Below are 24,762 nucleotides of genomic sequence, written 5' to 3'. Positions count from 1 at the left end.
GGTAAAGGGTATAGGGTAAAGGGTGTAGGGTAAAGGGTGTAGGGTAAAGGGTGTAGGGTAAAGGGTGTAGGGTAAAGGGTGTAGGGTAAAGGGTGTAGTGTAAAGGGTGTAGGGTAAAGGGTGTAGGGTAAAGGGTATAGGGTAAATGGTGTAGGGTAAAGGGTATAGTGTAAAGGGTGTAGGGTAAAGGGTGTAGGGTAAAGGGTATAGGGTAAATGGTGTAGGGTAAAGGGTATAGGGTAAATGGTGTAGGGTAAAGGGTATAGTGTAAAGGGTGTAGGGTAAAGGGTGTAGGGTAAAGGGTATAGGGTAAATGGTGTAGGGTAAAGGGTATAGGGTAAATGGTGTAGGGTAAAGGGTGTAGGGTAAAGGGTGTAGGGTAAAGGGTGTAGTGTAAAGGGTGTAGGGTAAAGGGTGTAGGGTAAAGGGTATAGGGTAAAGGGTGTAGGGTAAAGGGTGTAGGGTAAAGGGTATAGGGTAAAGGGTGTAGGGTAAAGGGTGTAGGGTAAAGGGTGTAGGGTAAATGGTGTAGGGTAAAGGGTGTAGGGTAAAGAGTATAGGGTAAAGGGTGTAGCGTAAATGGTGTAGGGTAAAGGGTGTAGCGTAAATGTGGAGGGGTAAAGGGTGTAGGGTAAAGGTTGTAGTGTAAAGGGTGTAGCGTAAATGGTGTAGGGTAAAGGGTATAGGGTAAAGGGTGTAGGGTAAAGGGTGTAGCGTAAATGTGGAGGGGTAAAGGGTGTAGGGTAAAGGTTGTAGTGTAAAGGGTGTAGCGTAAATGGTGTAGGGTAAAGGGTATAGGGTAAATGGTGTAGGGTAAAGGGTGTAGGGTATAGGGTGTAGGGTAAAGGATATAGGGTATAGGGTAAAGGGTGTAGTGCAAAGGGTGTAGGGTAAAGGGTGTAGGGTAAAGGGTGTAGGGTAAAGGGTGTAGGGTAAAGGGTGTAGGGTAAATGGTGTAGGGTAAATGGTGTAGGGTAAAGGGTGTAGGGTAAAGAGTATAGGGTAAAGGGTGTAGCGTAAATGTGGAGGGGTAAAGGGTGTAGGGTAAAGGTTGTAGTGTAAAGGGTGTAGCGTAAATGGTGTAGGGTAAAGGGTATAGGGTAAATGGTGTAGGGTAAAGGGTGTAGGGTATAGGGTGTAGGGTAAAGGATATAGGGTATAGGGTAAAGGGTGTAGTGCAAAGGGTGTAGGGTAAAGGGTGTAGGGTAAAGGGTAAAGGGAGAAGGCTGTAGTGTACAGTGCCTTGCGAAAGTATTCGGCCCCCTTGAACTTTGCGACCTTTTGCCACATTTCAGGCTTCAAACATAAAGATATAAACTGTATTTTTTTGTGAAGAATCAACAACAAGTGGGACACAATCATGAAGTGGAACGACATTTATTGGATATTTCAAACTTTTTTAACAAATCAAAAACTGAAAAATTGGGCGTGCAAAATTATTCAGCCCCTTTACTTTCAGTGCAGCAAACTCTCTCCAGAAGTTCAGTGAGGATCTCTGAATGATCCAATGTTGACCTAAATGACTACTGATGATAAATACAATCCACCTGTGTGTAATCAAGTCTCCGTATAAATGCACCTGCACTGTGATAGTCTCAGAGGTCCGTCAAAAGCGCAGAGAGCATCATGAAGAACAAGGAACACACCAGGCAGGTCCGAGATACTGTTGTGAAGAAGTTTAATGCCGGATTTGGATACAAAAAGATTTCCCAAGCTTTAAACATCCCAAGGAGCACTATGCAAGCGATAATATTGAAATGGAAGGAGTATCAGACCACTGCAAATCTACCAAGACCTGGCCGTCCCTCTAAACTTTCAGCTCATACAAGGAGAAGACTGATCAGAGATGCAGCCAAGAGGCCCATGACCACTCTGGATGAACTGCAGAGATCTACAGCTGAGGTGGGAGACTCTGTCCATAGGACAACAATCAGTCGTATATTGCACAAATCTGGCCTTTATGGAAGAGTGGCAAGAAGAAAGCCATTTCTTAAAGACATCCATAAAAAGTGTAGTTTAAAGTTTGCCACAAGCCACCTGGGAGACACACCAAACATGTGGAAGAAGGTGCTCTGGTCAGATGAAACCAAAATTGAACTTTTTGGCAACAATGCAAAACGTTATGTTTGGCGTAAAAGCAACACAGCTGAACACACCATCCCCACTGTCAAACATGGTGGTGGCAGCATCATGGTTTGGGCCTGCTTTTCTTCAGCAGGGACAGGGAAGATGGTTAAAATTGATGGGAAGATGGATGGAGCCAAATACAGGACCATTCTGGAAGAAAACCTGATGGAGTCTGCAAAAGACCTGAGACTGGGACGGAGATTTGTCTTCCAACAAGACAATGATCCAAAACATAAAGCAAAATCTACAATGGAATGGTTCAAAAATAAACATATCCAGGTGTTAGAATGGCCAAGTCAAAGTCCAGACCTGAATCCAACCGAGAATCTGTGGAAAGAACTGAAAACTGCTGTTCACAAATGCTCTCCATCCAACCTCACTGAGCTCGAGCTGTTTTGCAAGGAGGAATGGGAAAAAATGTCAGTCTCTCGATGTGCAAAACTGATAGAGACATACCCAAGCGACTTACAGCTGTAATCGCAGCAAAAGGTGGCGCTACAAAGTATTAACTTAAGGGGGCTGAATAATTTTGCACGCCCAATTTTTCAGTTTTTGATTTGTTAAAAAGTTTGAAATATCCAATAAATGTCGTTCCACTTCATGATTGTGTCCCACTTGTTGTTGATTCTTCACAAAAAAATACAGTTTTATATCTTTATGTTTGAAGCCTGAAATGTGGCAAAAGGTTGCAAAATTCAAGGGGGCCGAATACTTTCGCAAGGCACTGTATAGGTTAAAGGAAGAAGGTTGTAGGGTAAATGGTTTAGGGTAAAGGGTGTAGGGTATAGCGTGTAGGGTGTAGGGTATAGGGTAAAGGGTGTAGGCTAAATGGTTTAGGGTGTAGGGTGAAGTGTTTAGGCTGTAGGGTGACGTGTTTAAGGTGTAGGGAGTAGGGTGAAGTGTTTAGGATGTAGGGTGAAGTGTTTAGGGAGTAGGGTGAAGTGTTTAGGGAGTAGGGTGAAGTGTTTCGGGAGTAGGGTGAAGTGTTTAGGGAGTAGGGTGAAGTGTCTAGGGTGTAGGGTGAAGTGTTTAGGGTGTAGGGTGTAGGGTGAAGTGTTTAGGGTGTAGGGTGAAGGGTTTAGGGTGTAGGGAGTAGGGTGAAGTGTTTAGGGTATAGGGTATAGGGTAAAGGGTGTAGGGTATAGGGTGTAGGGTAAAGGGTGTAGGGTATAGGGTAAAGGGTGTAGGCTAAATGGTTTAGGGTGTAGGCTAAATGGTTTAGGGTGTAGGGTGAAGTGTTTAGGCTGTAGGGTGACGTGTTTAGGGTGTAGGGAGTAGGGTGAAGTGTTTAAGATGTTGGGTGAAGTGTTTAGGGTGTGAAACGTTTAGGGTGTGAAGTTTTTAGGTTGTAGGGTGAAGTGTTTACGGTGTAGGGTGAAGTGTTTAGGGTGTAGGGAGAATTGTTCAGGGTGTAGGGTGAAATGATTTGGGTGTAGGGAGAATTGTTTAGGGTGTAGGGAGTAGGGTGAAGTATTTAGGGTGTAGGGTGTAGGGTGAAGTGTTTAGGGTGTAGGGAGTAGGGTGAAGTGTTTAGGGAGTAGGGTGAAGTGTTTATGGTATAGGGTAAAGGGTGTAGGGTATACGGTGTAGGGTAAATGGTTTAGGGTATAGGGTAAAGGGTGTAGGGTAAATGGTTTAGGGTAAAGGGTGTAGGGTAAATGGTTTAGGGTAAAGGGTAAAGGGTGTAGGGTGTAGGGTAAATGGTTTAGGGTGTAGGGTGACGTGTTTAGGGTGTAGGGAGTAGGGTGAAGTGTTTAGGGTGTAGGGGTTAGGGTGAAGTGTTTAGGATGTTGGGTGAAGTGTTTAGGATGTGAAGTGTTTAGGGTGTGAAGTGTTTAGGGTGTAGTGTTTAGGGTTTAGGGTGAAGTGCTTAGGGTTCAGGGTGAAGTGTTGAGGGTGTAGGGTGAAGTGTTTAGGGTGTAGGGAGTAGGGTGAAGTGTTTAGGGTGTAGGGTGAAGTGTTTAGTGTGTAGGGTGAAGTGTTTAGGGTGTAGGGTGAAGTGTTTAGGGAGTAGGGTGAAATGTTTAGGGTGTAGGGTGAAGTGTTTAGGGTGTAGGGTGAAGTGTCTACGGTGTAGGGTGAAGTGTTTAGGGTGTAGGGTGAAGTGTTTAGGGTGAAGTGTATAGGGTGTAGGGAGTAGGGTGAAGTGTTTAGGGTGTAGGGAGTAGGGTGAAGTGTTTAGGGTGTAGGGTGAAGTGTTTAGTGAGTAGGGTGAAGTGTTTAGGGAGTAGGGTGAAGTGTCTAGGGTGTAGGGTGAAGTGTTTAGGGTGTAGGGTGAAGTGTTTAGGGTGTAGGGTGAAGTGTTTAGGGTGTAGGGTGAAGTGTTTAGGGTGTAGGGAGTAGGGTGAAGTGTTTAGGGTGTAGGGTGAAGTGTTTAGTGTGTAGGGTGAAGTGTTTAGGGTGTAGGGTGAAGTGTTTAGGGAGTAGGGTGAAATGTTTAGGGTGTAGGGTGAAGTGTTTAGGGTGTAGGGTGAAGTGTCTACGGTGTAGGGTGAAGTGTTTAGGGTGTAGGGTGAAGTGTTTAGGGTGTAGGGTGAAGTGTTTAGGGTGTAGGGTGTAGGGTGAAGTGTTTAGGGAGTAGGGTGAAGTGTTTAGGGTGTAGGGTGAAGTGTTTAGGGTGTAGGGAGTAGGGTGAAGTGTTTAGTGTGTAGGGTGAAGTGTTTAGGGTGTAGGGTGAAGTGTTTAGGGAGTAGGGTGAAGTGTTTAGGGTGTAGGGTGAAGTGTTTAGGGTGTAGGGTGAAGTGTTTAGGGTGTAGGGTGAAGTGTTTAGGGTGTAGGGTGAAGTGTTTAGGGTGTAGGGTGAAGTGTTTAGGGTGTAGGGTGAAGTGTACCCGCGGGGCTGGAAGTCAGTCTCTCCCTCTCGCGTCCGACGGACCAGTGATGCGTTTCCTGGCGGCTCGGGGTTGGTGGACATGATGCTGTCGTTACGGTAGCGCAGCTAAACACAGGTTACCATGACACAACACACAGGTAAGAGGGTGCAGGTGTGTCAAATCAAATACAAATCTACTTGATTTTCACATGCGTCAAATACAACAGGTGTAGACTTTACCGTGCTTACAAGCCCTTTCTCCACAAAAGTACCGTGAAACGCTTACTAACAAGCCCTCCTATACAAGGAGTACCAGTACTGAGTCAATGTGCAGGGGTACCAGGTAGTTGTAGGTAATATAATGTAGGTAGGGGTAAAGGGACTAGTCAGGATAGATAATAAACAGAGTAACAGCAGTGTTGGTAGTTGAGGTAATATGTGTGTGTGTGTGTGTGTGTGTGTGTGTGTGTGCTCAGCAGTCTTGGGGGTCAATGCAAACAGTCTGGTAGCCATTTGATGAGCTGCTCAGCAGTCTTGGGGGTCAATGTAAACAGTCTGGTAGCCATTTGATGAGCTGTTCAGCAGTCTTATGGCTTGGGGGTCAATGTAAACAGCCTGGTGTGTGTGTGTGTGTGTGTGTGTGTGTGTGTGTGTGTGTGTGTGTGTGTGTGTGTGTGTGTGTGTGTGTGTGTGTGTGTGTGTGCGTGTAGACTCACCATGGTAGCCTTGCTGGGCAGCTCTGTGTTGGGGCGGATGGGGAAGGGGGAGTGGGAAGGGGAGGGGGGACATGTGCTGCTCAGGGTCAGGGTTAGGTTACTCTCTGACATCATCACATCTGGAGACGCTCCACCACCAGCTGAACACACACACACACACACACCTTTCTTTCTCAATATTTTCCCATATGGATGCCAATATGCCTGTGGGCCTTCCAGGTCCATGTTGAGCATCTAATGATGACCTGCCATATGTTTAGTACCTGCACGGAGAATGTCCTCTGTGTTGATTGGCGGGTCCAGAGTTTTGGGGGTGGAGACTGGAGACTTCACTCTGGTAATCTACACAGCACAAACACAGTGTTGTGGGTGGGTGGGTGGGTGGGTGGGTGTGTGGGTGGGTGGGTGGGTGGGTGGGTGGGTGGGTGGGTGTGTGTGTGTGTGTGTGTGTGTGTGTGTGTGTGTGTGTGTGTGTGTGTGCTGACCACTGCTTTCAGGTTGGGTCGTCTCTTGAGGCGGGGTTCTGGAAGGAAGAACTTCTCCTCTGGCGACTCGTCACTGGAGCCCTCTGATTGGCCAAGAGATTTAGGCTCCTCCCCCATCACCTGAGCGATGACAGTTGGGGGGATGTCTCTGGGCAAACTCTGAAAGAGAGAGAGAGAGAGATACAGAGAAATGCGCGTGTGTGCGCGTGTGTGTGCATGTGCGTGTGTGTGTGTGTGTGTGTGTGTGTGTGTGTGTGTGTGTGTGTGTGTGTGTGTGCGTGCGTGCGTGCGTGCACGTGTGTGTGTGTTACCTGGTCCGTAGCAGTATCTTTCGATAGGCGTCTCAGTCTGGACTCCAAAGTGACGATCTTAGCATCTTTATGAACAATCACTATGTGCAGCTCATCACTCCTCTCCTCCAACTCTCTGATCTACACACACACACACACACACACACACACACACACACACACACACACACACACACACACACACACATACACACACACACACACACACAGAGAGAGAGAGAGGTGTGTCACAAAACAGGACACCAAATTAGCAAATGTTGATAAGAATTCAGATGAACTAATTTAATCCTAATCAGACACACCAAGAAATCTGACTGCCGATAGGTTGTTATCACGGTGGGAGGCCGTTCCCTCTTATGCCCTGGGGCAGCAGGGTAGCCTAGTGGTTAGAGAGTTGGGCTGGTAACCGATAGGTTGTTAACAAGGTGGGAGGCCGTTCCCTCTCTTGCCCTGGGGCAGCAGGGTAGCCTAGTGGTTAGAGCGTTGGGCCGGTAACCGATAGGTTGTTATCACGGTGGGAGGCCGTTCCCTCTCTTGCCTTGGGGCGGCAGGGTAGCCTAGTGGTTAGAGCGTTGGGCCGGTAACCGATAGGTTGTTATCACGGTGGGAGGCCGTTCCCTCTCTTGCCCTGGGGCGGCAGGGTAGCCTAGTGGTTAGAGCGTTGGGCCGGTAACCGATAGGTTGTTATCACGGTGGGAGGCCGTTCCCTCTCTTGCCCTGGGGCGGCAGGGTAGCCTAGTGGTTAGAGCGTTGGGCCGGTAACCGATAGGTTGTTATCACGGTGGGAGGCCGTTCCCTCTCTTGCCCTGGGGCTGCAGGGTAGCCTAGTGGTTAGAGCGTTGGGCCGGTAACCGATAGGTTGTTATCACGGTGGGAGGCCGTTCCCTCTCTTGCCCTGGGGCGGCAGGGTAGCCTAGTGGTTAGAGCGTTGGGCCAGTAACCGATAGGTTGTTATCACGGTGGGAGGCCGTTCCCTCTCTTGCCCTGGGGCTGCAGGGTAGCCTAGTGGTTAGAGCGTTGGGCCGGTAACCGATAGGTTGTTAACACAGCCGTTCCCTCTCTTGCCCTGGGGTTTATACTTGTAGAAACGCAATGTTCGGCAGTGGCCAACTACTTGACTTTGAGCCAATCAGAGAGCACGAACGTCCACTCAGGGGATCTCACTGGAGTGACAAGAAAAAGGGAAAGGAGGGTGCTTTTTCCAGGGTGCTCCTCCCCTCTTTTCATCCAAAAACCAGACAACTTCATGTTGTTTTCAAGAGTCTTTACATATTTTACATCAAGCTACGGAGTTTGGTGCTTGAAGAAGGATTTGTGTTAGGTTTTATAATGTGCACTAGCTCATTACATTAGTTAGCTAGCTAATATTAGCTTGCTAATTGAACCAGGAAGTTACACACACACTTCATATGAAACCAATGGGCTGGTGAGTGCAGCACAATGCACACAACACAAAGTGCTGTACCAAGCTAGCTATCTAACAAGATGATGAAGAAATAATTTAATTCACTCTCCATTATCCCATACTGTCAGTGCCAGTTCGCTTGCTAGCTAATGTTAGCTTAACGGTTAGCATCACCATTTGCCAGTAGCACAAAGTAGCTAGCTTCTCCACAGACGCTCGGCAGCTTACAGGCAGCTGCTTCATTCAAGACAAAATATTTAAGTGGCTTTGAACGGGGTATGGTAGTAGGTGCCAGGTGCACCGGTTTGTGTCAAGAACTGCAACACTGCTGGGTTTTTCACGTTGAACAGTTTCCTGTGTGTATCAAGAATGGTCCACCACTCAATGGACATCCAGCCAACTGTGTTAAACATTGGAGTCATCATGGGCCAGCATCCCACCTTGTAGAGTCCATGCCACAACGAATTGAGGCTGTTATGAGGGTAAAATGGGGAGGCATCAGAGAGTTGGAGGGGGTTAACAGCGTTGATGTTGAGGAAGGAGATGAGGCATCTGTCAATGTTGTGGGGTGAGTATGAGGGAAGAGAGACATGAAGGATCTTGTTGTCAGACTATGGGAACAGGGAGGGGGTCAGACTGTGGGAACAGGGAGGGAGTCAGACTGTGGGAACAGGGAGAGGATCAGACTGTGGGAACAGGGAGGGGGTCAGACTGTGGGAACAGGGAGGGGGTCAGACTGTGGGAACAGGGAGTGGATCAGACTGTGGGAACAGGGAGAGGATCAGACTGTGGGAACAGGGAGGGGGTCAGACTGTGGGAACAGGGAGAGGATCAGACTGTGGGAACAGGGAGAGGATCAGACTGTGGGAACAGGGAGAGGATCAGACTGTGGGAACAGGGAGGGGGTCAGACTGAAGGAACAGGGAGGGGGTCAGACTGAAGGAACAGGGAGGGGGTCAGACAATGGGAACAGGGAGGGGGTCAGACTGAGGGAACAGGGAGGGGATCAGACTGTGGGAACAGGGAGGGGGTCAGACTGAAGGAACAGTAACCCTAACCCTAGCTAGCTAGGTTGTAACAGTCCCACAGTAACCCTAACCCAAGCTAGCTAGGTTGTAACAGTCCCACAGTAACCCTACCCAAGCTAGCTAGGTTGTAACAGTCCCACAGTAACCCTAACCCAAGCTAGCTAGGTTGTAACAGTCCCACAGTAACCCTAACCCAAGCTAGCTAGGTTGTAACAGTCCCACAGTAACCCTAACCCTAACCAAAGCTAGCTAGGTTGTAACAGTCCCACAGTAACCCTAACCCAAGCTAGCTAGGTTGTAACAGTCCCACAGTAACCCTAACCCTAACCCAAGCTAGCTAGGTTGTAACAGTCCCACAGTAACCCTAACCCTAACCAAAGCTAGCTAGGTTGTAACAGTCCCACAGTAACCCTAACCCAAGCTAGATAGGTTGTAACAGTCCCACAGTAACCCTAACCCTAACCCAAGCTAGCTAGGTTGTAACAGTCCCACAGTAACCCTAACCCTAACCCAAGCTAGCTAGGTTGTAACAGTCCCACAGTAACCCTAACCCTAACCAAAGCTAGCTAGGTTGTAACAGTCCCACAGTAACCCTAACCCAAGCTAGATAGGTTGTAACAGTCCCACAGTAACCCTAACCCAAGCTAGCTAGGTTGTAACAGTCCCACAGTAACCCTAACCCTAACCCAAGCTAGCTAGGTTGTAACAGTCCCACAGTATCCCTAACCCAAGCTAGCTAGGTTGTAACAGTCCCACAGTAACCCTAACCCTAACCCAAGCTAGCTAGGTTGTAACAGTCCCACAGTATCCCTAACCCAAGCTAGCTAGGTTGTAACAGTCCCACAGTGACCCTAACCCTAACCCAAGCTAGCTAGGTTGTAACAGTCCCACAGTAACCCTAACCCAAGCTAGCTAGGTTGTAACAGTCCCACAGTAACCCTAACCCTAGCTAGCTAGGTTGTAACAGTCCCACAGTAACCCTAACCCAAGCTAGCTAGGTTGTAAATGTCCCACAACTCCAGGAGGAGTTTACTTCACAAAACAACTGGCGAAAAGTAGACAAAACAAACACTTCAGGAAAACAAACAAATCAAGTTCATGAGTAAATACTGTTCGCTAACTCTAACTCACCTGTTTCCTGTACTTGTCTTTATCAACCAGACCCTGAGAGAATTGGTGCTGGGCTTCATCTCTGGCTCGGAACGCCTGCACACACACGCACGCACGCACGCACACACACACACACACCATCATTATACAGCTGGAGGAGGTGGAGAAGGAGAGAGACCAGGTAACACACACACACACACACACTGTTTACAATGCTTGACACAAGATGTCTCTGTTATTGTTGTTGTTGTCTGCGTGTCTGTGTCTCTCTCTCTCTCTCTCTCTCTCTCTGTGTGTGTGTGTGTGTGTGTGTGTGTGTGTGTGTGTGTGTGTGTGTGTGTGTGTTACCTGGTCTCTCTCCTTCTCCACCTCCTCCAGCTGTATAATGATGGTGTTCATCCTGTTTCTGTACATCTCACAGTCCTTCTGTAGTGTAGAGCTCCTGAGCTCCAGATCCTCTTTCTCCTCAAGGTACTAGACACACACACACACACACACACACACACACACACACACACACACACACACACACACACACGTCAGGATCAGGGACTAGGGGTTGATTCACAATTCAGAAATGATACAGACAGAAGTCAAGTAGATTCAACTTAAATATCAACCAGATGCAGGATTTCTAGTAAACTCAACACTAGATTCTAATTCGCTCAGCGCTAGATTCTAATTCGCTCAGCACTAGATTCTAATTCGCTCAGCGCTAGATTCTAATTCGCTCAGCACTAGATTCTAATTCGCTCAGCACTAGATTCTAATTCGCTCAGCACTAGATTCTAATGCGCTCAGCACTAGATTCTAACTCGCTCAACACTAGATTCTAATTCGCTCAGCACTAGATTCTAATTCGCTCAGCACTAGATTCTAATGCGCTCAGCACTAGATTCTAACTCGCTCAGCACTAGATTCTAATGCGCTCAGCACTAGATTCTAATTCGCTCAACACTAGATTCTAATTCGCTCAGCACTAGATTCTAATTCGCTCAGCACTAGATTCTAATTCGCTCAGCACTAGATTCTAATTCGCTCAGCACTAGATTCTAATTCGCTCAGCACTAGATTCTAATTCGCTCAGCACTAGATTCTAATTCGCTCAGCACTAGATTCTAATTCGCTCAGCACTAGATTCTAATTCGCTCAGCACTAGATTATAACTCGCTCAGCGCTAGATTCTAATTCGCTCAACACTATATTCTAATTCGCTCAGCACTAGATTCTAATTCGCTCAGCACTAGATTCTAATTCGCTCAGCTCTAGATTCTAATTCGCTCAGCACTAGATTCTAATTCGCTCAGCACTAGATTCTAATTCGCTCAGCACTAGATTCTAATTCGCTCAGCACTAGATTCTAATTCGCTCAGCACTAGATTCTAATTCGCTCAAAATTGTTCCATCTGTGAGGTGCACTTTTCAATGAACTTGTTGAGTGAAATCACTAATTCATGTTTGCTCAATGCTACTTAAAACCACACCCATCATTATCATATTTCCCAGCATTCTGTATTGCAGGTTGATTTTCAGAATTGTTTGTTTCAATACCTGTACTGTTTTATGTTAATTGACTGCTTGATTAGTCTTGTGCTACAAAAGGTAAACAACACACTGTATTTCTAAACTAATCCAATCTGTTGGTAGTTGCACATATAGTACCTGTTACTAAGACGGTTGATCCAGTTCAGATGAATGAGGTAGTCTCATTAGTCAATCTTCCCTACCCCGGCAGTCATTCTGAATGCAGTTGTCAATTGTTGGATAACCTCAGTCTGGCTGTATTCCAGTAGGAATTACACATCACTTTGCAAGCCAGAAATATGTGACTTGCTGGCTTGATGTGGCTTGTAAACCAGGAGTTTCAGAACACTGTTAGGGTGTGACTCTCAAAGGAAGGCCTAATGATACAATATACTGTATGTCATGCACTGTATGTACTGTATGTATTGACATAATTCATATTGAGAATGTACAGTATATTGGTTCAGAAATAGAAATCCTACTGCAGCTGGTTGCCTTGATATTTTGAGTTTGCTCAACATCTTTTTTCCCCTGTGTGTGTATAACCTAATACTACTATAATACTACTATAATAACTTTGTCTCGTAGCTCCTCCGCCTGCCGTATCTCCTCATGCAAGTTGTACAGTAATACTACTATAATAACCTTGTCTCGTAGCTCCTCCGCCTGCCGTATCTCCTCATGCAGGTTGTACAGTAATACTACTATAATAACCTTGTCTCGTAGCTCCTCAGCCTGCCGTATCTCCTCATGCAGGTTGTACAGTAATACTACTATAATAACCTTGTCTCGTAGCTCCTCCGCCTGCCGTATCTCCTCATGCAGGTTGTACAGTAATGCTACTATAATAACCTTGTCTCGTAGCTCCTCCGCCTGCCGTATCTCCTCATGCAGGTTGTACAGTAATACTACTATAATAACCTTGTCTCGTAGCTCCTCCGCCTGCCGTATCTCCTCATGCAGGTTGTACAGTCTGTTGACCAGGTCTTGTCTGTCTTCTAACGCCTCCTGGCGGTCGTGTTCCAGAATGTCCAGGATCGCCTTGTCAGACGCAGGCAGAGGCCCTGGCTACACACGCACACACACAAACACACACGCAGACGCACGCACACACACATGCACAAACACACACACATGCACACAAACACACACATGCACACACACGTGCACACACACGTGCACACACACACACACATCCAGGGGAGAAAGTAGAATGAATGTATCATTTGGATTCCCAAAGTTAAATAAATAAAGGTTATAGGCTAAGGGTTAAGGGTTAGGGGTTAGGGTTAGGGGTTAAGGGTAGGGGTTAAGGGTTATGGGTAAGGGTTATGGGTAGGGGTTAAGGGTAGGGGTTAAGGGTTAGGGTTAAGGGGTTTGGGTTAAGAGTTTGGGGTTGGGGGTTTGGGGTTAAGGGTTATGGGTATGGGTTAAGGGTTAAGGGTAGGGGTTAGGGGTTACGGGAAGGGGTTAGGGGTTACGGGTAGGGGTTACGGGTAGGGGTTAGGGGTTAAGGGTAGGGGTTAAGGGTTAGGGGTTTGGGTTAAGAGTTTGGGGTTGGGGGTTTGGGTTTAGTGGTTAAGGGTTATGGGTAGGGGTTAAGGGTTAAGGGTAGGGGTAAGGGTTATGGGTATGGGTTAAGGGTAGGGGTTAGGGGTTACGGGTAGGAGTTAGGGGTTACGGGTAGGGGTTAGGGTTATGGGTAGGGGTTAAGGGTTAAGGGTAGGGGTTAAGGGTTAGGGTTAAGGGGTTTGGGTTAAGAGTTTGGGGTTGGGGGTTTGGGGTTAAGGGTTATGGGTAGGAGTTAAGGGTAGGGGTTAAGGGTTATGGGTATGGGTTAAGGGTTAAGGGTAGGGGTTAGGGGTTACGGGTAGGGGTTACGGGTTACGGGTAGGGGTTACGGGTAGGGGTTAGGGGTTAAGGGTAGGGGTTAAGGGTTAGGGGTTTGGGTTAAGAGTTTGGGGTTGGGGGTTTGGGTTTAGTGGTTAAGGGTTATGGGTAGGGGTTAAGGGTTAAGGGTAGGGGTAAGGGTTATGGGTATGGGTTAAGGGTAGGGGTTAGGGGTTACGGGTAGGAGTTAGGGGTTACGGGTAGGGGTTAGGGGTTAAGGGTAGGGGTTAAGGGTTCGGGTTAGGGGTTTGGGTTAAGAGTTTGGGGTTGGGGGTTTGGGGTTAGTGGTTAAGGGTTATGGGTAGGGGTTAAGGATTATGGGTAGGGGTTAAGGATTATGGGTAGGGGTTAAGGGTTAAGGATTATGGGTAGGGGTTAAGGGTTAAGGGTAGGTGTTAGGGGGTAGGGGTAAAGGGGTTACGGGTAGGGGTTAGGGGTTAAGGGTAGGGGTTTGTGTTAAGAGTTTGGAGTTGGGGTTAGTGGTTAGGGTTAAGGGTTATGGGTAAGGGTTAAGGGTAGGAGTTAGGGGTTAAGGGTAGGATTTGGGTTAAGAGTTTGGGGTTGGGGGTTAGGGGTTAGGGTTAAGAGTTTGGGTTTGGGGGTTAAGGGTTAGGGTTAAGGGTTTGGGGTTAAGGGTTAAGGGTTTGGGGTTGGGGGTTAAGGGTTTAGGGTTAAAGGGTTTGGGGTTGGGGTTAGTGGTTAGGGTTAAGGGTAGGAGTTTGGGTTAAGAGTTAGGGTTTAAGGGTTTGGGGGTAGGGGTTAGGGGTTAAGGGTTAAGGGTTTGGGGTTGGGGGTTAAGGGTAGGGGTTAAGGGTTAGGGATTTGGGTTAAGGGTTAAGAGTAGGGTTAGGGGTTAAGGGTTAGGGTTAAGGGTTTGGGGTTGGGGGTTAAGGGTTTGGGTTAAGAGTTTGGGGTTGGGGGTTGGGGGTTAGTGGTTAGGGTTAAGGGTAGGGTTTGGGTTAAGAGTTTGGGGTTGGGGGTTAAGGGTTAAGGGTAGGGGTTTGGGTTAAGAGTTAGGGGTTGGGGATTGGGGGTTAGGGGTTAGGGTTAAGAGTTTGGGGTTGGGGGTTAAGGGTAGGGGTTAAGGGTTAAGGGTTAGGGTTAAGGGGTTGGGGTTGGGGGTTGGGGGTAGGGGTTAGGGGTTAAGGGTTAAGGGTTTGGGGTTGGGGGTTAAGGGTAGGGGTTAAGGGTTAGGGATTTGGGTTAAGGGTTAAGGGTAGGGGTTAACGGTTGAGGGTAGGGCTTTGGTTAGGGGTTGGGGGTTAGGTGTTGGGGGTTAGATGTTAGGTGTTAGGGGTTAGGGGTTAAGGGTAGGTGTTAGGGGTTAAGGGTAGGGGTTAGGGTTAAGGGTATGTGTTAGGGATTAAGAGTTAAGGGTAGGTGTTAGGGTTAAGGGTTAGGGTTGGGTACCTGTATGATAGGGTTAGGGTTAGGGTAGGGGTTAAGGGTTGGGTTAGGGTTAGGGTTAGGGTTAAGGGGTTTGGGTTAAGAGTTTGGGGTTGGGGTTTGGGGTTAAGGGTTATGGGTAGGAGTTAAGGGTAGGGGTTAAGGGTTATGGGTATGGGTTAAGGGTTAAGGGTAGGGGTAAGGGTTATGGGTAGGGGTTAAGGGTTACGGATTATGGGTAGGGGTTAAGGGTTAAGGGTAGGTGTTAGGGGGTAGGGGTAAAGGGGTTACGGGTAGGGGTTAGGGGTTACGGTAGGGGTTACGGGTAGGGGTTAGGGGTTAAGGGTAGGGGTTAAGGGTTAGGGGTTTGGGTTAAGAGTTTGGGGTTGGGGGTTTGGGTTTAGTGGTTAAGGGTTATGGGTAGGGGTTAAGGGTTAAGGGTAGGGGTAAGGGTTATGGGTAGGGGTTAAGGGTTAAGGATTATGGGTAGGGGTTAAGGGTAGGTGTTAGGGGGTAGGGGTAAAGGGGTTACGGGTAGGGGTTAGGGGTTAAGGGTAGGGGTTTGTGTTAAGAGTTTGGAGTTGGGGTTAGTGGTTAGGGTTAAGGGTTATGGGTAAGGGTTAAGGGTAGGAGTTAGGGGTTACGGGTAGGGTTTGGGTTAAGAGTTTGGGGTTGGGCGTTGGGGGTTAAGGGTTAAGGGTAGGGGTTTGGGTTAAGAGTTAGGGGTTGGGGATTGGGGGTTAGGGGTTAGGGTTAAGAGTTTGGGTTTGGGGGTTAAGGGTTAGGGTTAAGGGTTTGGGGTTAAGGGTTAAGGGTTTGGGGTTGGGGGTTAAGGGTTTAGGGTTAAAGGGTTTGGGGTTGGGGGTTAGTGGTTAGGGTTAAGGGTAGGAGTTTGGGTTAAGAGTTAGGGTTTAAGGGTTTGGGGGTAGGGGTTAGGGGTTAAGGGTTAAGGGTTTGGGGTTGGGGGTTAAGGGTAGGGGTTAAGGGTTAGGGATTTGGGTTAAGGGTTAAGAGTAGGGGTTAGGGGTTAAGGGTTAAGGGTTTGGGGTTGGGGTTAAGGGTTTGGGTTAAGAGTTTGGGGTTGGGGGTTAGTGGTTAGGGTTAAGGGTAGGGTTTGGGTTAAAGAGTTTGGGGTTGGGGGTTAAGGGTTAAGGGTAGGGGTTTGGGTTAAGAGTTAGGGGTTGGGGATTGGGGGTTAGGGGTTAGGGTTAAGAGTTTGGGGTTGGGGTTAAGGGTTAAGGGTTAGGGTTAAGGGGTTGGGGTTGAGGGTTAAGGGTTTGGGTTAAGAGTTTGGGTTGGGGGTTGGGGTAGGGGTTAGGGGTTAAGGGTTAAGGGTTTGGGGTTGGGGGTTAAGGGTAGGGGTTAAGGGTTAGGGATTTGGGTTAAGGGTTAAGGGTAGGGGTTAGGGGTTAACGGTTGAGGGTAGGGCTTTGGGTTAGGGGTTGGGGGTTAGGTGTTGGGGGTTAGATGTTAGGTGTTAGGGGTTAGGGGTTAAGGGTAGGTGTTAGGGGGTAGGGGTAAAAGGGTTACGGGTAGGGGTTAGGGGTTAAGGGTAGGGGTTTGTGTTAAGAGTTTGGAGTTGGGGTTAGTGGTTAGGGTTATGGGTAAGGGTTAAGGGTAGGAGTTAGGGGTTACGGGTAGGGTTTGGGTTAAGAGTTTGGGGTTGGGGCGTTGGGGGTTAAGGGTTAAGGGTAGGGGTTTGGGTTAAGAGTTAGGGGTTGGGGATTGGGGGTTAGGGTTAGGGTTAAGAGTTGGGTTTGGGGGTTAAGGGTTAGGGTTAAGGGTTTGGGGTTAAGGGTTAAGGGTTTGGGGTTGTGGGGTTAAGGGTTTAGGGTTAAAGGGTTTGGGGTTGGGGGTTAGTGGTTAGGGTTAAGGGTAGGAGTTTGGGTTAAGAGTTAGGGTTTAAGGGTTTGGGGTTAGGGGTTAGGGGTTAAGGGTTAAGGGTTTGGGGTTGGGGGTTAAGGGTAGGGGTTAAGGGTTTGGGGTTGGGGGTTGGGGGTTAGTGGTTAGGGTTAAGGGTAGGGTTTGGGTTAAGAGTTTGGGGTTGGGGGTTAAGGGTTAAGGGTAGGGGTTTGGGTTAAGAGTTAGGGGTTGGGGATTGGGGTTAGGGGTTAGGGTTAAGAGTTTGGGGTTGGGGGTTAAGGGTAGGGGTTAAGGGTTAAGGGTTAGGGTTAAGGGGTTGGGGTTGGGGTTAAGGGTTTGGGTTAAGAGTTTGGGGTTGGGGGTTGGGGTAGGGGTTAGGGGTTAAGGGTTAAGGGTTTGGGGTTGGGGGTTAAGGGTAGGGGTTAAGGGTTAGGGATTTGGGTTAAGGGTTAAGGGTAGGGGTTAGGGGTTAACGGTTGAGGGTAGGGCTTTGGGTTAGGGGTTGGGGGTTAGGTGTTGGGGGTTAGATGTTAGGTGTTAGGGGTTAGGGGTTAAGGGTAGGTGTTAGGGGTTAAGGTAGGGGTTAGGGTTAAGGGTATGTGTTTAGGGATTAAGAGTTAAGGGTAGGTGTTAGGGTTAAGGGTTAGGGTTGGGTACCTGTATGATAGGGTTAGGGTTAGGGTAGGGGTTAAGGGTTGGGTTAGGGTTAGGGTTAGGGTTAAGGGGTTTGGGTTAAGAGTTTGGGGTTGGGGGTTTGGGGTTAAGGGTTATGGGTAGGAGTTAAGGGTAGGGGTTAAGGGTTATGGGTATGGGTTAAGGGTTAAGGGTAGGGGTAAGGGTTATGGGTAGGGGTTAAGGGTTAAGGATTATGGGTAGGGGTTAAGGGTTAAGGGTAGGTGTTAGGGGGTAGGGGTAAAGGGGTTACGGGTAGGGGTTAGGGGTTACGGTAGGGGTTACGGGTAGGGGTTAGGGGTTAAGGGTAGGGGTTAAGGGTTAGGGGTTTGGGTTAAGAGTTTGGGGTTGGGGGTTTGGGTTTAGTGGTTAAGGGTTATGGGTAGGGGTTAAGGGTTAAGGGTAGGGGTAAGGGTTATGGGTAGGGGTTAAGGGTTAAGGATTATGGGTAGGGGTTAAGGGTAGGTGTTAGGGGGTAGGGGTAAAGGGGTTACGGGTAGGGGTTAGGGGTTAAGGGTAAGGGGTTTGTGTTAAGAGTTTGGAGTTGGGGTTAGTGGTTAGGGTTAAGGGTTATGGGTAAGGGTTAAGGGTAGGAGTTAGGGGTTACGGGTAGGGTTTGGGTTAAGAGTTTGGGGTTGGGCGTTGGGGGTTAAGGGTTAAGGGTAGGGGTTTGGGTTAAGAGTTAGGGGTTGGGGATTGGGGGTTAGGGGTTAGGGTTAAGAGTTTGGGTTTGGGGGTTAAGGGTTAGGGTTAAGGGTTTGGGGTTAAGGGTTAAGGGTTGGGGTTGGGGGTTAAGGGTTTAGGGTTAAAGGGTTTGGGGTTGGGGGTTAGTGGTTAGGGTTAAGGGTAGGAGTTTGGGTTAAGAGTTAGGGTTTAAGGGTTTGGGGGTAGGGGTTAGGGGTTAAGGGTTAAGGGTTTGGGGTTGGGGGTTAAGGGTAGGGGTTAAGGGTTAGGGATTTGGGTTAAGGGTTAAGAGTAGGGGTTAGGGGTTAAGGGTTAAGGGTTTGGGGTTGGGGGTTAAGGGTTTGGGTTAAGAGTTTGGGGTTGGGGGTTAGTGGTTAGGGTTAAGGGTAGGGTTTGGGTTAAGAGTTTGGGGTTGGGGGTTAAGGGTTAAGGGTAGGGGTTTGGGTTAAGAGTTAGGGGTTGGGGATTGGGGGTTAGGGGTTAGGGTTAAGAGTTTGGGGTTGGGGGTTAAGGGTTAAGGGTTAGGGTTAAGGGGTTGGGGTTGAGGGTTCAGGGTTTGGGTTAAGAGTTTGGGGTTGGGGGTTGGGGTAGGGGTTAGGGGTTAAGGGTTAAGGGTTTGGGGTTGGGGGTTAAGGGTAGGGGTTAAGGGTTAGGGATTTGGGTTAAGGGTTAAGGGTAGGGGTTAGGGGTTAACGGTTGAGGGTAGGGCTTTGGGTTAGGGGTTGGGGGTTAGGTGTTGGGGGTTAGATGTTAGGTGTTAGGGGTTAGGGGTTAAGGGTAGGTGTTAGGGGGTAGGGGTAAAAGGGTTACGGGTAGGGGTTAGGGGTTAAGGGTAGGGGTTTGTGTTAAGAGTTTGGAGTTGGGGTTAGTGGTTAGGGTTATGGGTAAGGGTTAAGGGTAGGAGTTAGGGGTTACGGGTAGGGTTTGGGTTAAGAGTTTGGGGTTGGGCGTTGGGGGTTAAGGGTTAAGGGTAGGGGTTTGGGTTAAGAGTTAGGGGTTGGGGATTGGGGGTTAGGGGTTAGGGTTAAGAGTTTGGGTTTGGGGGTTAAGGGTTAGGGTTAAGGGTTTGGGGTTAAGGGTTAAGGGTTTGGGGTTGTGGGGTTAAGGGTTTAGGGTTAAAGGGTTTGGGGTTGGGGGTTAGTGGTTAGGTTAAGGGTAGGAGTTTGGGTTAAGAGTTAGGGTTTAAGGGTTTGGGGTTAGGGGTTAGGGGTTAAGGGTTAAGGGTTTGGGGTTGGGGGTTAAGGGTAGGGGTTAAGGGTTTGGGGTTGGGGGTTAGTGGTTAGGGTTACGGGTAGGGTTTGGGTTAAGAGTTTGGGGTTGGGGGTTAAGGGTTAAGGGTAGGGGTTTGGGTTACGAGTTAGGGGTTGGGGATTGGGGGTTAGGGGTTAGGGTTAAGAGTTTGGGGTGGGGGTTAAGGGTAGGGGTTAAGGGTTAAGGGTTAGGGTTAAGGGGTTGGGGTTGGGGTTAAGGGTTTGGGTTAAGAGTTTGGGGTTGGGGGTTGGGGTAGGGTTAGGGGTTAAGGGTTAAGGGTTTGGGGTTGGGGGTTATAAGGGTAGGGGTTAAGGGTTAGGGATTTGGGTTAAGGGTTAAGGGTAGGGTTAGGGGTTACGGTTGAGGGTAGGGCTTTGGGTTAGGGGTTGGGGGTTAGGTGTTGGGGGTTAGATGTTAGGTGTTAGGGGTTAGGGGGTTAAGGGTAGGTGTTAGGGGTTAAGGGTAGGGGTTAGGGTTAAGGGTATGTGTTAGGGATTAAGAGTTAAGGGTAGGTGTTAGGGTTAAGGGTTAGGGTTGGGTACCTGTATGATAGGGTTAGGGTTAGGGTAGGGGTTAAGGGTTGGGTACCTGTATGATAGATTGCAGCTCCTGCAGTTTGATCTTCAGAACCTCGTTCTCTCTCTCCAGTTCGAAGATCTGTTCTTTTCTCGGTCGGTTCTCGATGTCGTTCTTCAGTTTCAGACTCTGTTTTCTCTCCATCTTACATTCCTCCTCTAGCTTGTTTAGTCTGTGTTTCAGCTGGTCGATCTAATATAATAATGATAATAATAATTATATAATAATAATAATAATGTAATAATATAATAATGATTATAATAATAATAATGTAATCATATAATAATGATTATAATAATAATAATACTATAATAATAATAATAATACTATAATAATAATAATAATACTATAATAATAATAATAATAATAATATCATTATAATATAATAATGATAATACTATAATAATGATAGTAATAATAATAATAATATAATGATTATATAATAATAATGTAATAATATATAATCATAATAATAATAATATAATGATTATAATAATAATAATGTAATAATATAATAATGATTATAATAATAATAATGTAATAATATAATAATGATAGTAATATAATAATAATAATTATATAATAATAATACTATAATAATAATAATAATACTATAATAATAATAATAATAATATAACAATATAATAATAATAATATCATTATAATATAATAATGATAATAATATAATAATGATAGTAATATAATAATAATAATATAATGATTATAATAATAATAATGTAATAATATAATAATAATAATATTATAATAATAATAATGTAATAATAATATAATAATAATATAATAATAATATCACTATAATAATTATAATATAATAATAACAATGATAATAATATAATAATAATAATAATAATATAATAATAATTATAATAATAATATAACAATGATAATAATAATAATAATATAATGATTATAATAATAATAATGTAATAATATAATAATAATAATATTATAATAATAATAATGTAATAATACTATAATAATAATAATATTATAATAATATCACTATAATAATTATAATATAATAATAACACTGATAATAATAATAATAATAATAATAATATATAATATAATTATAATAATAATATAACAATGATAATAATAATAATAATAAATGATTATAATAATAATAATGTAATAATATAATAATAATAATATTATAATAATAATAATGTAATAATACTATAATAATAATAATTATAATAATATCACTATAATAATTATAATATAATAATAATGATGATAATATAATATAATAATAATAATATAATAATGATAATAATATAATAATAATATATAATAATTATAATAATAATATAATAATAATATAATAATGATAATAAATATTAATCATAATAATAATATAATAATGATAATAATATAATAATTATAATAATAATATAATAATTATAATAATAATATAATAATAATATAATAATGATAATAATATATTAATCATAATAATAATATAATTATAATATAATAATAATTATAATAATAATTACACTCCTCTAGCTTGTTTTAGCCTGTGTTTCAGCTGGTCGATCTAATATAATAATAATAATGTAATAATAATAATATACAGAGGGACTGAAGCTGTTCAATCTTCACAAGGAGAGATGAGGTGTGTGTGTGTGTGTGTGTGTGTGTGTGTGTGTGTGTGCGTGTGTGTGTACCTCCAGCTGCAGGTCCCTGCTCCTCATCACAGCCATGTTCTTCTCCTCGCTGAGCGTTGCATACCGCATGGCCAGTTTATAGTTTCTCATCCTTCACCCTCAGTAGCTCATCATTGTAGTTGTTCCTATCTTCCTTCATCTTGTTGTATCCTGGAATATACAGTACCAGTAAAAAGTTTGGACACATCTACTCATTCAAGTTGTTTTTTTTTACTATTTTCAACAATGTAGAATATTAGTGAAGACATTAAACTATGAAATAGCATATATGGATTTATTTATTTTTTATTAAAAAAAGTGTTAAATCGAAATATATTTTATATTTAGATTCTTCACAGTAGCCACCCTTTGCCTTGATGACAGCTTTGCACACTCTTGGCATTCGCTCAACCAGCTTCACCTGGAATGCTTTTCAAACAGCCTTGAAGGAGTTCCCATATATTTGTAGCACTTGTTGGCTGCTTTTCCTTCACTCTGTGATCCAACTCATCCCAAAAAATCTCAATTGGCTTGAGGTCGGGTGATTGTCGAGGCCAGGGCATCTGATGCAGCACTCCATCACTCTCCATCTTGGTCAAATAGCCCTTGCACAGCCTGGAGGTGTGTTGGGTCATTGTCCTCCCACTAAGCGCAAACCAGATGGGATGACATAGGGTGGCATACTGCTGGAGAATGCTGTGGTAGCCATGCTGGTTGAGTGTGCCTTGAATTCTAATAAATCATGACATTGTCACCAGCAAAGCACCCCCACACCATCACACCTCCTCCTCCATGCTTCACGACGGGAACCACACGTGCGGAGATCATCCGTTCACCTACTCTGCGTCTCACAAAGACACAGAGGTTGGAAACAAAAATTTGTCATAAGACCAAGGACAGATTTCCACTGCTCGTGTTTCTTGCCCAAGCAAGTCTCTTCTTATTATTGATGCCCTTTTGTAGTGTTTTCTTTGCAGCAATTCGATCATGAAGGCCTGATTCACGCAGTCTCCTCTGAACAGTTGATGGTGGGATGTGTCTGTTACTTGAACACTGTGAAGCATTTATTTGGGCTGCAATCTTAGGTGCAGTTAACTCTAATGAACTTATTCCTATTTCGCAACAAAGCATCCTTCACTCATGCTGCCAAACATACCCTTGTAAAACTGACCATCCTACCAATCCTCGACTTTGGCGATGTAATTTACAAAATAGCCTCCAATACCCTACTCAACAAATTGGATGCAGTCTATCACAGTGCAATCCGTTTTGTCACCAAGCCCCATATACTACCCACCATTGCGACCTGTACGCTCTCGTTGGCTGGCCCTCGCTTCATACTCGTCGCCAAACCCACTGGCTCCATGTCATCTACAAGACCCTGCTAGGTAGTCCCCCCTTATCTCAGCTCGCTGGTCACCATAGCATCTCCCACCTGTAGCACACGCTCCAGCAGGTATATCTCTCTAGTCACCCCCAAAACCAATTCTTTCTTTGGCCGCCTCTCTTTCCAGTTCTCTGCTGCCAATGACTGGAACGAACTACAAAAATCTCTGAAACTGGAAACACTTATCTCCCTCACTAGCTTTAAGCACCAACTGTCAGAGCAGCTCACAGATTACTGCACCTGTACATAGCCCACCTATGATTTAGCCTATCAACTACCTCTTTCCCAACTGTATTTAATTTATTTATTTATTTTGCTCCTTTGCACCCCATTATTTTTATTTCTACTTTGCACATTCTTCCATTGCAAAACTACCATTCCAGTGTTTTACTTGCTATATTGTATTTACCTTGCCACCAAGGCCTTTTTTGCCTTTACCTCCCTTCTCACCTCATTTGCTCACATTGTATATAGACTTGTTTATACTTTATTATTGACTGTATGTTTTTTTACTCCATGTGTAACTCTGTGTTGTTGTATCTGTCGAACTGCTTTGCTTTATCTTGGCCAGGTCGCAATTGTAAATGAGAACTTGTTCTCAACTTGCCTACCTGGTTAAATAAGGTAAAATAAATAAATAAATAAAATAAAATATCCTTTGCAGCAGAGGTAACCCTGTGTCTTCCTTTTCTGTGGCGGTCCTCATGAGAGTCAATTTCATCATAGTGTTTGATGGTTTTTGCAACTGCGCTTGAATAAACTTTCAAAGTTCTTAAATTTTCCAGATTGACTGACGTTGTGTTTTCTGTAAAGACCTTAGTGATCACTGTTTTACAGCCTGTGTTCATAATGGCTGCTCAGTGAAACGACCTGTCCTGACTTGTCATAGACGCTTGTCAAAAAATCAGCTTGATCTGAAGAAAACGCTTGGACCATCTTTTTTGATATTTTCCGTAACAAATACGCACCCATAAAGAAAATGAGAATTAAAAACAGGTTCAGCCCCTGGTTCGACCGTGATCTGGCAGAGTTACACCTCCTCAAGAATTATATTGGCAAATTGCTCAGCACACGAATTGTCACATTCTGACCATAGTTCTGTTATTTTATTATTTGTTTTAGTATGGTCAGGGCGTGAGTTGGGGTTGGCAGTCTATGTTAGTTTTAGTATGGTCAGGGCGTGAGTTGGGGGTGGCAGTCTATGTTTGTTTTTAGTATGGTCAGGGCGTGAGTTGGGGTGGGCAGTCTATGTTAGTTTTAGTATGGTCAGGGCGTGAGTTGGGTGGGCAGTTCTATGTTAGTTTTAGTATGGTCAGGGCGTGAGTTGGGGTGGGCAGTCTATGTTATTTTTAGTATGGTCCAGGGCGTGAGTTTGGGTGGGCAGTCTATTTTTGTTTTAGTATGGTCAGGGCGTGAGTTGGGGTGGGCAGTCTATGTTAGTTTTAGTATGGTCCAGGGCGTGAGTTGGGGTGGGCAGTCTATGTTTTGTTTTAGTATGGTCAGGGCGTGAGTTGGGGTGGGCAGTCTATGTTATTTTTAGTATGGTCAGGGCGTGAGTTGGGGGTGGGCAGTCTATGTTAGTTTTAGTATGGTCAGGGCGTGAGTTGGGGTGGGCAGTCTATGTTAGTTTTAGTATGTCAGGCGTGAGTTTGGGGTGGGCAGTCTATGTTTGTTTTGAGTATGGTCAGGGCGTGAGTTTGGGTGGGCAGTCTATGTTAGTTTTAGTATGGTCAGGGCGTGAGTTGGGGTGGGCAGTCTATGTTTTTTTTAGTTGAGGGCAGGGCGTGAGTTGGGTTGGGCAGTCTATGTTTTGTTTTTTAGTATGGTCAGGAGGGGCGTGAGTTGGGGTGGGCAGTCTATGT

The 24,762-nt window shown here is 45.4% G+C and overlaps 1 protein-coding gene across 1 annotated transcript in view; it reads right to left on the bottom strand.

Annotated features, from left to right (window-relative positions):
* The window catches only part of LOC118936635 (caspase recruitment domain-containing protein 11-like), a 112,654-nt gene that overhangs the window by 44,827 nt on the left and 43,065 nt on the right, over window positions 1-24,762 (bottom strand). Inside the window, 11 exon segments of the mRNA XM_036972941.1 lie at window positions 4,959-5,065; window positions 5,656-5,795; window positions 5,919-5,997; window positions 6,141-6,299; window positions 6,452-6,571; window positions 10,016-10,090; window positions 10,343-10,468; window positions 12,440-12,586; window positions 19,853-20,032; window positions 21,535-21,618; window positions 21,620-21,684. Coding sequence (XP_036828836.1) covers window positions 4,959-5,065; window positions 5,656-5,795; window positions 5,919-5,997; window positions 6,141-6,299; window positions 6,452-6,571; window positions 10,016-10,090; window positions 10,343-10,468; window positions 12,440-12,586; window positions 19,853-20,032; window positions 21,535-21,618; window positions 21,620-21,684 — 1,282 coding nt within the window.

This window comes from Oncorhynchus mykiss, unplaced genomic scaffold (genome assembly GCF_013265735.2).
Source record: "Oncorhynchus mykiss isolate Arlee unplaced genomic scaffold, USDA_OmykA_1.1 un_scaffold_213, whole genome shotgun sequence".
NCBI classification, from domain to species: domain Eukaryota; kingdom Metazoa; phylum Chordata; class Actinopteri; order Salmoniformes; family Salmonidae; genus Oncorhynchus; species Oncorhynchus mykiss.
Note: the sequence above shows the minus strand (reverse complement) of the source record. Positions and strands in the feature narration are given on the sequence as shown.